At 39.4% G+C, this 14765-nt stretch overlaps 1 protein-coding gene across 2 annotated transcripts in view; it reads right to left on the bottom strand.

Annotated features, from left to right (window-relative positions):
- LOC112235559 (transient receptor potential cation channel subfamily M member 4-like) overlaps positions 1-12509 on the bottom strand; it is a 101413-nt gene extending 88904 nt beyond the window's left edge. For both annotated transcript variants that reach the window (XR_006079774.1, XM_042305215.1), the window contains exons 1-3: positions 12260-12509; positions 9012-9073; positions 8607-8784 (exon numbers count right to left, since the gene is read on the bottom strand). Coding sequence is in view for 1 of the 2 variants with exons in the window: in XM_042305215.1 (XP_042161149.1) it covers positions 8607-8784; positions 9012-9073; positions 12260-12316 (297 nt within the window). In the remaining variant the exon portion in view is untranslated. The remainder of the gene's footprint in view (positions 1-8606; positions 8785-9011; positions 9074-12259) is intronic.
- Between the last annotated feature and the right edge of the window lie 2256 nt (positions 12510-14765).

Raw genomic sequence — 14765 nt, 5'->3', positions numbered from 1 at the left:
GGAAAATCCAACAAGGAGGTGCTGAAAGCGCTCTGTTCCAATGGATGCCTTGCCTCCATTTAAAGGGATATCAACCAGATACATTTTCCTATGGCTTCCTCAAGCTGTGAAGTCTTTAGACATAGTTTCAGGCTTTTATTTTGAAAAATGAGCGAGAAAGAACCCATCGCGTCAGTGGATGGCTGTGTGCCAGCAGAGTTTTTCATGCGCAACAGCCATTTTCTCTCTTTCGCCGATGGAAGAAGCTACATTCCGGTTGACATATTATCGATTAAATACTGTAAAAATAACCTGAGGATTGATTATAAAAAACATTTAACATCTTTCGACGCACTTTACGGATACTATTTGGAATTTTAGTCTGCGATGTCGTGACCGCTCGAGCCTGTGGATTTCTGAACATAACGCGCCAAACAAATGGAGCTATTTTGGATATAAAAATAATCTTTATGGAACAAAAGGAACATTTATTGTGTAACTGGGAGTCTCGTGAGTGCAAACATCCGAAGATCATCAAAGGTAAGCGATTTAATTTATTGCTTTTCTTACTTTCATGACCAATCTACTTGGCTGCTAGCTGTTTGCAATATTTTGTCGACTGAGAGAGATGTTCTTACATGAACGCTTGTTATGCTTTCGCCGAAAAGCTTTATTGAAATCTGACACGCCAGGTGGATTATCAACAAGCTAAGCTGTGTTTTGCTATATTGCACGTGTGATTTCATGAAAATTATTATAAATTAATATTTTTAGTAATTTAATTTGAATTTGGCGCTCTGCAATTGAGCGGATGTTGATGAAAAGGATCCCGCTAAAGGGATAGGTGCATCCAGAAGTTAAAAGCTTAAATTCCTGTTAATCTTACTGCATTGTCCGATTTACAATAGGCTTTACAGCGAAAGCATGCCATGCGATTGTTTGAGGACAGCGTCCCAGATCAACATATTTTTCAACCAGCACAGGCTTCATAAAATCACAAATAGCAATTAAATAATCACTTACTTTTTGAAAATCTTCCTCTGATTTGCAATCCAAAGGGTACCAGCTACAACATGCATGGTCGTTTTGTTAGATAAAATGCTTCTTTATTTCCCAAAAAGTCAGTTTAGTTGGCTCCATTGATTTGAGTTCTACATGCAGACAAAGGAATCCATAAAGCTACCGCTAAACTTTGTTAAAACAAGCCAAACTACGTTTCTAATTAATCCTCAGGCACCCTAAAATGTGATTAAACTATAATATTTCATACGGAAAGAAGTATGTTCAAAAGAAAAGTAAGATTAGAAAGTGTGCGTCGTCTTAATCGCGCACCCACAGACTGATTTCCAACTGTGACTCTCAGCACCAAAACTCAAAATACTTCCTCATTTAGGAAGAAACAAGCCTGAAACCTTGAACAAAGACTGTTGACATCTAGTGGAAGCCATAGGAATTGCAATATGGGAGCTGGAATTGCATATAGGACCCATAGCTTTCCATTGTAAGAGCACGGGATCTCCAAAAAAACTACTTCTGGTTCTTCTCATATATTATTTTAACTTTGCTTTCTATCCAATGGTACCAATTATATGCATATCCTGGCTTCTGGGCCTGAGTAACAGGCAGTTTACTTTGGGCACGTCAGTCAGGCAGAAATTCTGAAAAAAGGACCCTAGCCTCAACCGCTTTCTTGGCAACCATGCGTTTTTTCCAGCCCTTTGTCCACGGATCTCCACGGATGGTTGTCAGCATGGTTGTAAAGCTCTGCAAAAACACATTCACGTTTTAACTTCTCTAGGGTAGGGGGCAGCATTCGGAATTTTGGATGAAAAGCATGCCAAATTAAACAGCCTGCTACTCGGGCCCAGAAGATATGATATGCATATACTGGTAGATTTGGATAGAAAACACTCTAAAGTTTCCAAAACTGTTAAAATAGTGTCTGTGAGTATAACAGAACTGATTTGGCAGTTTTTTTTGTAGTTTTCAATTCAATGCCATTACAGTATCCATTGACTTAGGACTCAAATTGCAGTTCCTATGCCTTCCACTAGATGTCAACAGTCATTAGAAATTGTTTCAGGCTCGTATTCTGATAAATGAGGGAGTAAGACCAGTCTGAATGAGTGGACCCTTGTCGTGTCACAGAGAGAGTGCCTTTATCGTGCGACCGAGAGAGTGCCTTTCTTGTTTATCTTTTATATTGACAACGTTATTGTCCGGTTGAAATATTATAGATCATTTAGGCTAAAAACAACCTGAGGATTGAATATAAACATCGTTTGACATGTTTCTCTGAACTTTACGGATACAATTTGGATTTTTTTGTCTGCCTGTTTTGACTGTGTTTGAGCCTGTGGATTACTGGAAAAAAACGTGCAAACTAAACAGAGGTTTTTGGATATAAAGAGACTTCATCGAACAAAAGGATCATTTATTGAGTAAATGAATGTCTGAGTGCAACCATATGAAGATCATCAAAAGGTAAGGGATTCATTTTATCTCTATTTCTGACTTGTGTAACTCTTCTACTTGGCTGGTTACTGTTTGTAATGATTTGTCTGCTGGGCTGTTATCATATAACCGTACGGTATGCTTTTGCCGTAAAGCATTTTTTCAATCTGACACCGTGGTTGGATTCACAAGAAGTTAATCTTTAAACCTATGTAAAATATGTTTTGTTCTCTGAATTTTTATAATAAGTATTTCTGTATTTGAATTTGGCGCTCTGCAATCTCACTGGCTGTTGGCCAGATGGGACGCTAGCGTCCCACATACCCTAGAGAGGTTTAAAGTACACAATTATTGATTTTATTACACAGTATGCCTACACATTGATTGGCTATATACCTTATTTTTTTATATAAAATGCTCTGAAACCAAAATACCTTTAGTTTTGGTGATCCTCTCAGCACCGGCTCATTTTCAAGTCCTCTGGTGGTTACAGTCCTAACTCTGGAACGGATAGCACCATAGAAAGAAGCTGGCTTGATGAAAACAAATAAATCAGAGATATGCTGGACCCTGTCAGAGAGGTGTTTCTGGGTACACATCGCTTATTTCTATGTAGGATTATAGCAATATTTTGTTATGTTTAAGGCCTATTTACATGTATATTTCTATTATTGTACCTAAATGTATTTTTTCTTCTCCAAATGCAGACAATGACCCAAAACCCACTGCCGCAAGGTTTTGCATTGCAAATGAGGGCATAAACTGTGTCAAGACGCCAGCAGAGTAAGTAGACCTTTATGTAGTAAAATAAAGGTTAAATACAAATAAGTAAAAGACCTGCAAAACCTTCGGTAGGCCTAACGGTATGTTTTTTTTTTTAAATTGCGCTGTACTGCAGCGCCAGCTGTGCCACCAGAGACTCTGGGTTCGCGCCCAGGCTCTGTCGCAACCGGTCGCGACCGGGAGGTCCGTGGGGCGACGCACAATTGGCCCAGCGTCGTCCGGGTTAGGGAGGGCTTGGCCGGTAGGGATATCCTTGTCTCATCGCGCACCAGCGACTCCTGTGGCAGGCCGGGGGCAGTGCACACTAACCAAGGTTGCCGGTGCACAGTGTGTCCTCCGACACATTGGTGCGGCTGGCTTCCGGGTTGGATGGGCACTGTGTTAAGAAGCAGTGCGGCTTGGTTGGGTTGTGTATCGGAGGACGCATGACTTTCAACCTTCGTCTCTCCCGAGCCCGTATGGGAGTTGTATCGATGAGACAAGATAGTAGCTACTAAAAACAATTGGATACCACGAAATTGGGGAGAAAAAGGGGTCAAATTTAAAAAATAATAGTAATAATTAATCTATACATGTTGGTCTCCTGATTTAAACATGATCGAACTTGTTTGGCATCAACTGAAAACATTAATCCGTAACTCTGCCAAGCCGACAAGCAAAGGTGAACTGGTCAAGGCCATCAAGATGTTTTGGCAAGAGAAATTGACGACAGAACAATGCAACAAATACATTCATCTCAGCAAGGTTTTAACTGTGGTCGTGGAGCTGGGTGGAAGTGCGACTAAAATGTAGGTTATATAAACATCCCCATTTGAATGCATTTTTCTCATGATTTTATTTTATTAACAAAAGCATAAAGATGTTGATGAAGAAATACTGTACTGCTGTTTTGAGTTAGAAATGTAACACTTTAGAGTGCTTAAGCATCGAATACATTGCAAGTTGAGGGATTTTCACAACAGTGGCCGGGTTATAAAAAGTCTATTGCCCTGCTAATAGGAAACATTTGCATGATGGGCTACACCTGCTACAGTTGTGAAAAACAAGTTTGAAAACCTGTTTTCAAAATGCCTCCAGTTGTCCATACTACTGTAAATAAAAACATAACATCTTGTTTACATTCTTTATTGTGTCACACATCATTTGTATCTAACTTTCCAATTACTTTTAGAGTTTGGGATTTACAAAATGTACGCTTTTCAATATTAGTTACATTGTTTTAGTTAGAACGTGCAGACTTTTTTTCTTTAAACTATTGTTTTATGTAGTATGCTACATTTCTGACCAGTTGTAATTGTAAGTAGGGCTAATAAAATAAATCCTACTTCTATTAGGCTGTTAAACCTAATAGCCTACCTCATCCAGTTAAGTAATTGTATATAGGTCTAGGCTCTGAAGAAATAGACTCCAATTAAGCCCTCTTGTTGTTTGTAAAGTCAAATTAAAATTAATATTATTGTTGAAATGAATTGCTTGACTGGTGTAGGTTCTCTCCATCTGTTGGTGTGCAACACTTGCATAACAAGTTAGCTATATTTTCAGCACCAGCCTCTGTTCACCTCCTATTGATTGCCGCCAGCTGTTTTTTAAATTGAACCTTTATTTAACTAGGCAAGTCAGGTAAGAAAAAAAACATATTTACAAATGGCGGCCTACTCCGGCCAAACCCGGATGACGCTGGGCCAATTGTGCGCCGCCCTATGGCACTCCCAATCATGGTCGGATGTGATACAGCCTGAATTCGAACAAGGGACTGTAGTAAAGCCTCTTGCACCGAGATGCAGTGCCTTAGACTGCTGCACCACTCGGGAGCCATGACCAATAAATAAATAAATATTTATTTATTTCAGAACACTAACTGTGTGTAGGTAGATACGTGTAGGTATATTGCCTTGCAAAACTATTCATCCCCCTTGGCGTTTTTCCTATTTTGTTGCATTACAACCTGTAATTATTTGTAATTTTTTTTCATGTAATAGACATACACAAAATAGTCCAAATAGGTGAAGTGAAATGAAAATAATTACTTCTTTCAAAAAATGATTAAAAAATTCAAATGGAAAAGTGGTGCGTGCATATGTATTCACCCCCTTTGCTATGAAACCCCTAAATAAGATCTGGTGCAACCAATTACCTTCAGAAGTCACATAATTAGTACAATAAATTCAACCTGTGTGCAATCTAAGTGTCACATGATCTCAGTATATATACACCTGTTATGAAATGCCCCAGAGTCTGCAACACCACTCAGCAAGGGGCACCATGAAGACCAAGGAGTGCTCCAAACAGGTCAGGGATAAAGTTGTAAAGAAGTACAGATCAGGGTTGGGTTATTAAAAAAATATCTGAAACTTTGATCATTCCACGGAGCACCATTAAATAAATTATAAAAAAATGGAAAGAATGTCACCACAACAAACCTGACAAGAGAGGGCCGCCCACCAAAACTCACGGACCAGGCAAGGAGGGCATTAATCAGAGAGGCAACAAAGAGACCAAAGATAACCCTGAAGGAGCTGTAAAGCTTTACAGCGGAGATTGGAGTATTTGTCCATAGAACCACTTTAAGCCGTACATTCAACAGAGCTGGGCTTTACAGAAGAGTGGCCAGGAAAAAGCCATTGCTTAAAGTGTTAGCCAAATGGCATGTGGGAGACTCCCCAAACATATGGAAGAAGGTATTCTGGTCAGATTAGAATAAATGGAGCTTTTTGGCCATCAAGATAAACGCTATGTCTGGCGCAAACCCAACACCTCTCATCACCCTGAGACCACCATCCACAGTGAAGCATGGTGGTGGCAGCATCATGCTGTAGGGATGTTTTTCATTGGCAGAGACTGGGAAACTGGTCAGAATTGAAGGAATGATGGATGGCGCTAAATACAGGGAAATTCTTGAGAGAAACCTGTTTCAGTCTTCCAGTGATTTGAGACTGGGACCGAGGTTCACCTTCGAGCAGGACAATGATCCTAAGCATAATGCTAAAGCAACACTTGAGATGTTTATTGGGAAACATTTAAATGTCTTGGAATGGCCTAGTCAAAGACCAGACCTCAATCCAATTGAGAATCTGTGGTATGACTGTTTTGCTGTACACCAGTGGAACCCATCCAACTTAAAGGAGCTGGAGCAGTTTTACCTTGAAAAATGGGCAAACATCCCAGTGGCTAGATGTGCCAAGCTTATAGAGACATACCCGAAGAGACTTGCAGCTACAATTCCTGCAAAAGGTGGCTCTATAAATTATTGACTGGGGGGTGAATAGTTTGTCTTATTTCTTGCTTGTTTCACAAAAAAAATATTTTGCATCTTCAAAGTGAATAGTTTGTCTTATTTTTTCTTGAAAAAACTGGGGGGGATTTTCACCACTGTAGATGTACGATAGATACAAATGATTAGTTGGGCAGGGGGCTTCACACCTAGCTCGGCTATTAGACAATTCTTTAATAAAGGTTGAATAGACTATTGTTCAGCTAATAGCTCATCCTGCTACTACGCTTGTGAAAAACTAATAATAATACTTTTACCCCTTTCCACATGTTGAAGACTACAATTGATAAAGTGTTTTTGGCCACAATCGGCCCCAACCCCAATTAATACATTTGGGCACAGTCGATAGCGTGCTGGACTTTGGGCCAAAATGTTGAGGGTTCAAAACCTGCTCCTTCCTTGTTTCATTACATTATTATGCCGGTCTCAGAGCAAAAAACTCCCATCTCGTTCCTCGCGTCATTCTTTTCCTGAGTGGCTCTCTTGTGGGCATGCTGGCAGGATGGACTGTTTTTTATTCTATATAGTGGGGCAAAAGAGTATTCAGTCAGCCACCAATTGTGCAAGTTCTCCCACTTTAAAAGATGAGAGAGGCCTATTTGGTCAATAACAAATGTTTCTCAATACTTTGTTATATACCCTTTGTTGGCAATGACAGAGGTCAAACATTTTCTGTAAGTCTTCACAAGGATTTCACACACTGTTGCTGGTATTTTGGCCCATTCCTCCATGCAGATCTCCTCTAGAGCAGTGATGTTGTGGGGCTGTTGCTGGGCAACACAGACTTTCAACTCCCTCCAAAGATTTTCTATGGGGTTGAGATCTAGAGACTGGCTAGGCCACTCCAGGACCTTGAAATGCTACTTACGAAGCCACTCCTTTGTTGCCCGGGCGGATTGTTTGGGATCGTTGTCATGCTGGATTTTTGTGATCATTTTGGGGTGAGATCTTGCGTGGAGCCCCAGATCGAGGAAGATTATCAGTGGTATTGTATGTCTTCCATTTCCTAATAATTGCTCCCACAGTTGATTTCTGCAAACCAAGCTGCTTACCTAGTGCAGATTCAGTCTTCCCAGCCTGGTGCAGGTATACAATTTTGTTTCTGGTGTCCTTTGACAGCTCTTTGGTCTTGGCCATAGTGGAGTTTGGAGTGTGACTGTTTGAGGTTGTGGACAGGGGTGTTTTATACTGATAACAAGTTCAAACAGGTGCCATTAATACAGGTAACAAGTGGAGGACAGATGAGCCTCTTAAAGAAGAAGTTACAGGTCTGTGAGAGCCAGAAATCTTGCTTGTTTGTAGGTGACCAGATACTTGTTTTCCACCATAATTTGCAAATAAATTCATTAAAAATCCTACAATGTGATTTTCTGGATTTTTTTTCTAATTTTGTCTGTCATAGTTGAAGTGTACCTATGATGATATTTACAGGCCTCTCATCTTTTTAAGTGGGAGAACTTGCACAATTGGTGGCTGACTAAATATTTTTTTGCCCCACTGTATATATGAATTACAAATCAGCCTTTACTTAAACCAAGGTTTCTAGTCTTTTGCATAGTTACAATGTGTAATCATTGATGTCCCAGGAGCAGGAGTGGTAAACACTGTTGAAGTGTATAATTGTAATACATACATGCAGACACAGCATCATTCAAAGAATGGAGTTTGATACACCTGGTATTGGATATGACTGAAAAAAAACATCCTAAATAGCGATTTTCATAAATGTACTTTATAACAAAAAAAGATGCACAATCGTTTGTCTCTACATTAACTAACATATTCCTCTCAATTGTACATTTTTTGCTTGACTCGTTATGACGTTATAATTACTTAAATTTGCTTCCACCATAGTGTTTTGTCAGCCATCTTTGAAAGTCACCAGGGATGGGTGGCTCGCGTCAAATTCGTCATTAGAACCACTCGGAATGATTGGTCATATAAAAACCTTGGGACCCAAATACATAATGAGTGTTTTCACTCCCCCTTGCGGTGGTCTGGAGCAATGCAGCCGTGACGCTGGGTACCTCTAAGTCCAGCGGTGTAAGCTCGCAACTTTTAAAGGAGGAAACACTGTAGAGAGAGTGAGAAGCATACAGACAGAAAGACAGACACCTACTTTGCTGTGTCTCTTGCTGGCACCGGCGAACTCCAGCTCTCCGAAGGCGTCGGTGGGGTACTCTGAGGAATGCTGGGAGCTGTCCCAGTGGCTGACGATGGCTGTGCTGAAATAGTCCCCCAGAGCCACTGACTCATGGGTGTCCCGCGTACCCCCACACTGACACAGCCTGCCATTACTAAGGGAGAGGAAATGGGACAATCAGCAGCAGCATAGGAAAATATTCATTATTACTTTGATCATTTACATTATAAGAATAACATATTCATCATTACTATATTCAAGCTTTACACAGTTATTGGCCTCCTGAGCTTGCATTATTTTGAGCAATAGGTGAAAAATTTGAAATGTTAATAAAAACAAATGTAGAGAATGTGGGAAACTGGGAATGCGATTAGACTTTACCTGAAAGAATCCTCTACGAAAGTTGTGCATACTCGTTTCTTGATAATTTTGGGTATCCAGCTCTGAAATTATAATTAGAAGGTTTGTTTATAACCATCAAGATTGCTGATATTTGATTGATTCAAGAAGCAAAATACACATGATTTGGTGCGTTATTGCAGGTGTTCGGTTTCCACCCTGAGACTTTCAGGGTGCCTCACTAAATTAAGATTAGGCCTAACTGTTAGGCCTCCTGTAATATTAAATCCAAACTATGACACTGTTTTTTTATAGGTGCTTTGAAATAAGTGCCATGTAGGTGTTGGAAAACTACCAGTAATTTACCAAAGTTACCTGAAGTTTCTGTAATTAACAGGTAATCTATGGAAAATGTGGTAATTTATACTTCAATAATATTCAAAGAATGTATTAATATATTCCTTTTTTCCTTCAAATGTACATCTGTGTCCATATTGTCCATGTCATGAGTTTCTAGTGGATAGCCATATTATTCAAGAGAAAATAGCTAATGAAAAATGCATTAATCAACAATGGCATAATTGTCAAGTAATCTGCCACCGGTTTGCCACCCATTTGCCATATTATTACTCCTACATAGCAAATAGGCCAGTCTTACCAAGTGTTGATCGTCAGTGTAACATTTCTTGTGTTGATTCAAGTATTAAAATCCACACCCACCATTATCATGTTTCCCAGCATGCTCTATTGCAGGTTGATTTTTAGAATTGATTGTTTTAATATCCATGTCTTTGCATGTACATTGATTGATTCATTAATCTTGTGCTACTCAAATATAAATAACATACAATTTGTTATAAACTAATCCAACATGTTACTTGGATTTATTGCACCCATTACTTAAATGGTTGTTCCAGTTTAGATGGTTTAGGTCAGGGGTGAGCAGATTTTTGGCTCAAGAGCCAAAGTGGGATTTTGAAATTCTACAGAGGGTCGCATTCTTTGGGAGACCCAATTATTTGATTTTTTTAGCAGTTTGCGGGTGCCTCTTGATTGGCGTAGCGCTTTAAGGCACTACAGACCGGGTTTGATCCCAGGCTGTGTCACAGCTGGCTGTGACTGGGAGACCTATGAGGCAGCGCACAATTGGCCCAGCGTCATCTGGGTTAGGTAAGGGTTTGGTAGGCCGGGCGCATGCACGCTGACACGGTTGCCAGGTGTTTCCTCCGACACATTGCTGCAGCTGGCTTCTGGGTTAAGCGGGCATTGTGTCTAGAAGCAGTGCGGCTTGGCTGGGCCATGTTTCGGAGGACGCAAGGCTCTCGACCTTCGCCTTTCCTGCGTCCATACGAGAGTTGCTGCGATGGGACAAGACTGTAACTACCTGATACCACAAAATTGGGGACAAAAAAGGACAATAAAAAAATATATATATATTTTGTCTTGCGGTCCGGCTTGAAGTGCCCGACGGGCCGTACTTTGTCCCCCCTTGGATTAGGTAGTCTCATATTGTGGGTGAATAAAAATTCTTTAAAAAATTCAGTCCACTCTTGCTGAATCCCAAGCCTGCATAATGTGACTTGCAGTCCTACTGTTACCTGTAAAACCATGAGTTCAGGCCACTGTATTAGGGTAAAGCTAGGCCCTTTATAAAATATGTGTGGTGTTGTGTTAAAGAATAACGTAAACTCATGTAAACTCGTACATCGCCTTGGTCCGTACAATTGCTCTTATTTTAGCACCCCAAAAACGTAATACTTCCAGATCAACTGTAATGTCAATACCATTGTAGAGCACAATTTCTCCCCTTTCCAACAAAATAAATGACATGACCTAAACGCTGCCCGTTTCTGCATAAGTCAAGCAGGCAATGAGCCCCGTCGGGTCTTTTTAAAAATGGCGTGTGGGGAAGCGAAACTAATGCGAGATAGTGAGAAGGAGAGATGTCGTGTGGGAAAATGGCTTTTTTTCCACACTCGATCTGTCCAACTTATCACAATATCGCCTCTAAAATGTTAATAAAACAATATAAAAGAGTTTATATAATGTCATTACATACCTATTTGAAGGTTTGTGTTCGAATTTTAATAATTTTTTAGGGCAGTGCTCAAGTGATCTTTGAAGCCAACAGCGGCTTTGAGAATGATGATCGCATGCAATGATGACGGAAAAAATGACTTGGTATTACCCCTGTCACTGTCCATTTCTTGTTTTTAAAGGATGATAGAAGTGCTACACCTGGTGGAGAGAGATTGTAACACAGACATAGTTGCTTTATGCGTGCTGTACGTTATGACATGACACGCCACGATGTAACGGAGGGTCCGTTTTTTCAACTGAGCCATCACCATGTCGATCAATGCATGAATAGAAACCTAGTTCACACCCCCGATTTTGAAGTCAACACAGTCCCATTAGTTTTCTTTGTAGCCTCGTTTGAATGTTGCGGTGGCGCACATTTGTACGGAATGGGGTGAGTTTAATTTATACATTTAATAATATTAGTTAGGATCTCACTTGGTGAAGGCCACAGGACTGAAATGGAAAATGTGTATTTTTCTCGACGCTCTGCTGATGAGTATTTTTCTCAGCTCATACAGGAGTAATACAGGCCTAGTGCACTAATTTGGTGCGGAGAACTTTTATTTATATATTTTTTTAAATGTTTGTGATTTATCAGGGGGTACTTCAACCAGCTATGCTCGAAAGGCAAGGCACTCTAGGAAATATGCAAATAAGGCTTTACACTAAGCAGTGTGTTAATTTAACACTGAAAAGTGTGCACCCCTATACACTGGACCGGTGTTAAATCAGACCAGTGGTAGATGTAAACACTCTGTGTGGATTTAACACAGGGGACTTTGCTGTGTATTTAAAAACTCATGGTCATGCAGCATACTTTTGGCGATGGTTGGAACACAGTGTATGCAAAATCACAATGCGTAAAAACCACTCAGATTTACAATTGACCGATTGTAAAATAATGTGATACCAGGAAGAATAGCCAACATTTATTTTACAAACGAATAATACCATAAAATGTTGTTATCCCACATTCTACAGTAGTGCATAGCTAGGCTACTCGAAAGACAAGTTTCAAAATGTTGATTGAAGCCGTGTTAAAAGCATGTTGCTGCCGCGCCACACACGGTACTCTCAGCCTTTTTTAATCGTAGTCTAGCCCCCACATAATAAATAGCCCCACATGCAGTAAATCAATACTGTATAGTACAGTCAACTTTAGGTTACAACGGAATACAATTTCTCACAAATTTTGGAAGCATTCCCACCTGATCTTTCTCGGTCTTTGACATTTCGCCGCCGCCTTCTCCTTCCGTATCGCTCATCTCAAATACCTATCGTTTTATTCCCGAAAAACTATGAACAGATAAGTTATCCATTTGACTAAACCTTTTCTAAATTACTGGCCATGCGGTGAGCGTTCAGAATTGAGTATGAAAATCCAGTTTCGTTGTGGTTACATTCGACGACACGTTTGCTAGGTAGGTGTGGTTAGAATCAAGAAAGGGTATGTAAGAAGGAAATCTGAAAAAAGTTTATTGCGAAAATGGGGTAATACCAATGCAGCATATGGATAACAAGTCAAGTCTAGACAGACAATTAAGGCATGGCATGACTTAATAATGCGGATAGTAACGTTGAATATGCGCCAAACTATCCACCTTTAATATTTCATAATAACACGAACAAAAATATAAATGCAACATGTAAAGTGTTGGTCCCATGTTTATTGAGCTGAAATAAAATATCCTAGAAATGTTCCATATGCACAAAAAGCTTATTTCTCTAAAATGTTGTGCACACTTTTTTTTACATTCCTGTTGGTGAGCATTTCTCTGTTGCCAAGACAATCCATCCACTTGACATGTGTGGCTTATCAAGAAGCTGATTAAACAGCATGAACATTACACAGGTGCACCTTGTGCTGGGGACAATTTTATTTAACCTTTATTTAACCAGGTAGGCCAGTTGAGAACAAGTTCTCATTTACAATTGCGACCTGGCCAAGATAAAGCAAAGCAGTGCGACACAAACAACAACCCAGAGTTACACATAAACAAAGGTACAGTCAATATCACAATAGAAACATCTATATACAGTGTGTGCAAATGTAGAAGAGTAGGGACGTAAGGCAATAAATAGGCCATAGAGCCAAAATAATGACAATTTAGCATTAATTAAAGCACAATAAAAGGCCACTCTAAAATGTGCTGTTTTGTCACATAACACACGTTTGATCACATGCTTTTTCAAACCGTGTGTTGCAAAATGTGAGATACCATTGATTTCGCTGTGGTTTCAGTGCTTTCTTCGATCCCATGCTGCTTTCAAACATCGACCTAGACTGAATTTTGTACTAAAAGTTTCACCTGACTGGTAACTTAGCAGGTAGAGTAGGGAACTATGGAACATTCAGAGACACTTTCTGCACTGTTGTTCAAATAATTTGTTTTATTTGGTATAGTATAAGCTTCTATCTTAAGCATCCTAAATAATGCATAGATTTAAAAAATAATAATAATAATAGTCAACTGGAAGGCAAGAAAGGTAAGCATAATGTAAAATGCAAACCTGGTATTCCAACTGATTATAGGCTACTGAAGCCAACGACTTACCACTGAGCCACGGAGTTCTGATAAAAACAGTGAAGAAAAAAAAGTATTGCTGGCTGGCAGAGGTCCCTAATGTGCATTGTGAACAGCGCAAAGTAATGAAACGTTTTTCAGTATAATTTGATGAAAGCGCCAACGCCTTCAGAAAGCCTCGGTTTCCCATCACTTAGCAAAGTGATGTGTAATTCTTATTGGAATTTAGCCAGAATGTGTTTATCCAACAATTGAAACTATCAATCACACACAAATTGCATTCAGAATGACTGCCTTCTCCTCCCCTTCATCTACACTGATTGAGTGGATTTAACAAGTGACATGCGCAAATATTATAGGTACAGTTTAAAACATTCTCACACATCTTTTCAAACGTATCAGATTATGCAAACTCCTGAAGTTAAAGTTTAAACACTGCAGTCAACACTAATGCTCAGGCACTATTTAAAAGAAAGAACAAAATAAACAGTAAAAAAGCTTATTCAGATTCAGAAGGGTTCTTTGTAGAATCCTTCTTGCCTTCCAAGGTATCCTTCTTGCCTTCCAAACAATCAAAGAATGAAAAAGGTTTTAGGTAGAACTCTTTGCCTTACAAAATACCTTTCTCTTCCAAAAAGGGTTCTTCAGATGAAAATGTTTCTTAGTATAACCCTATCCTGCTCATTTTTTAAAAGTGTAGCTCTGCCCATGTTAAGTCTGAGGGTTATGGTCATAGATGCAGTCTATAAGGGATCAATAAGTCACCTGTGTGTTAATCTGAGAGGTGAGGCTACAGTCAGAGGCACAGTCAAAAGCAGCAGTACAGCCATCTCAATACTGCGGTGGCCTATAAGGAAGATGATATGATTATTACATAGAAATGACGATAACATTGCATTATATACTGTAATATTACACTGCATACATAGCATAGAGTAATATATTGCACCTTTCGGATATGATTATCCATGCTATCACTGGAATAACATGGAATACATTTTTTATATTTTCATACATTTATAATTTCTCATGGGAGGTTACATAAAACAAATATTTTTAAAAAGTGTTTTAGTACTGATACACCCTCATATTTATACATACAAATGCAACAGACTTTGAATGAATTAATACAAGTGGATACATGAATAAAAACTCACCACTAAGAAAACTGAAAATCGTGTTATGCCTT

This window comes from Oncorhynchus tshawytscha, linkage group LG24 (assembly GCF_018296145.1).
Source record: "Oncorhynchus tshawytscha isolate Ot180627B linkage group LG24, Otsh_v2.0, whole genome shotgun sequence".
NCBI lineage: Eukaryota > Metazoa > Chordata > Actinopteri > Salmoniformes > Salmonidae > Oncorhynchus > Oncorhynchus tshawytscha.
This window is presented reverse-complemented; position numbering and strand designations above follow the sequence as displayed.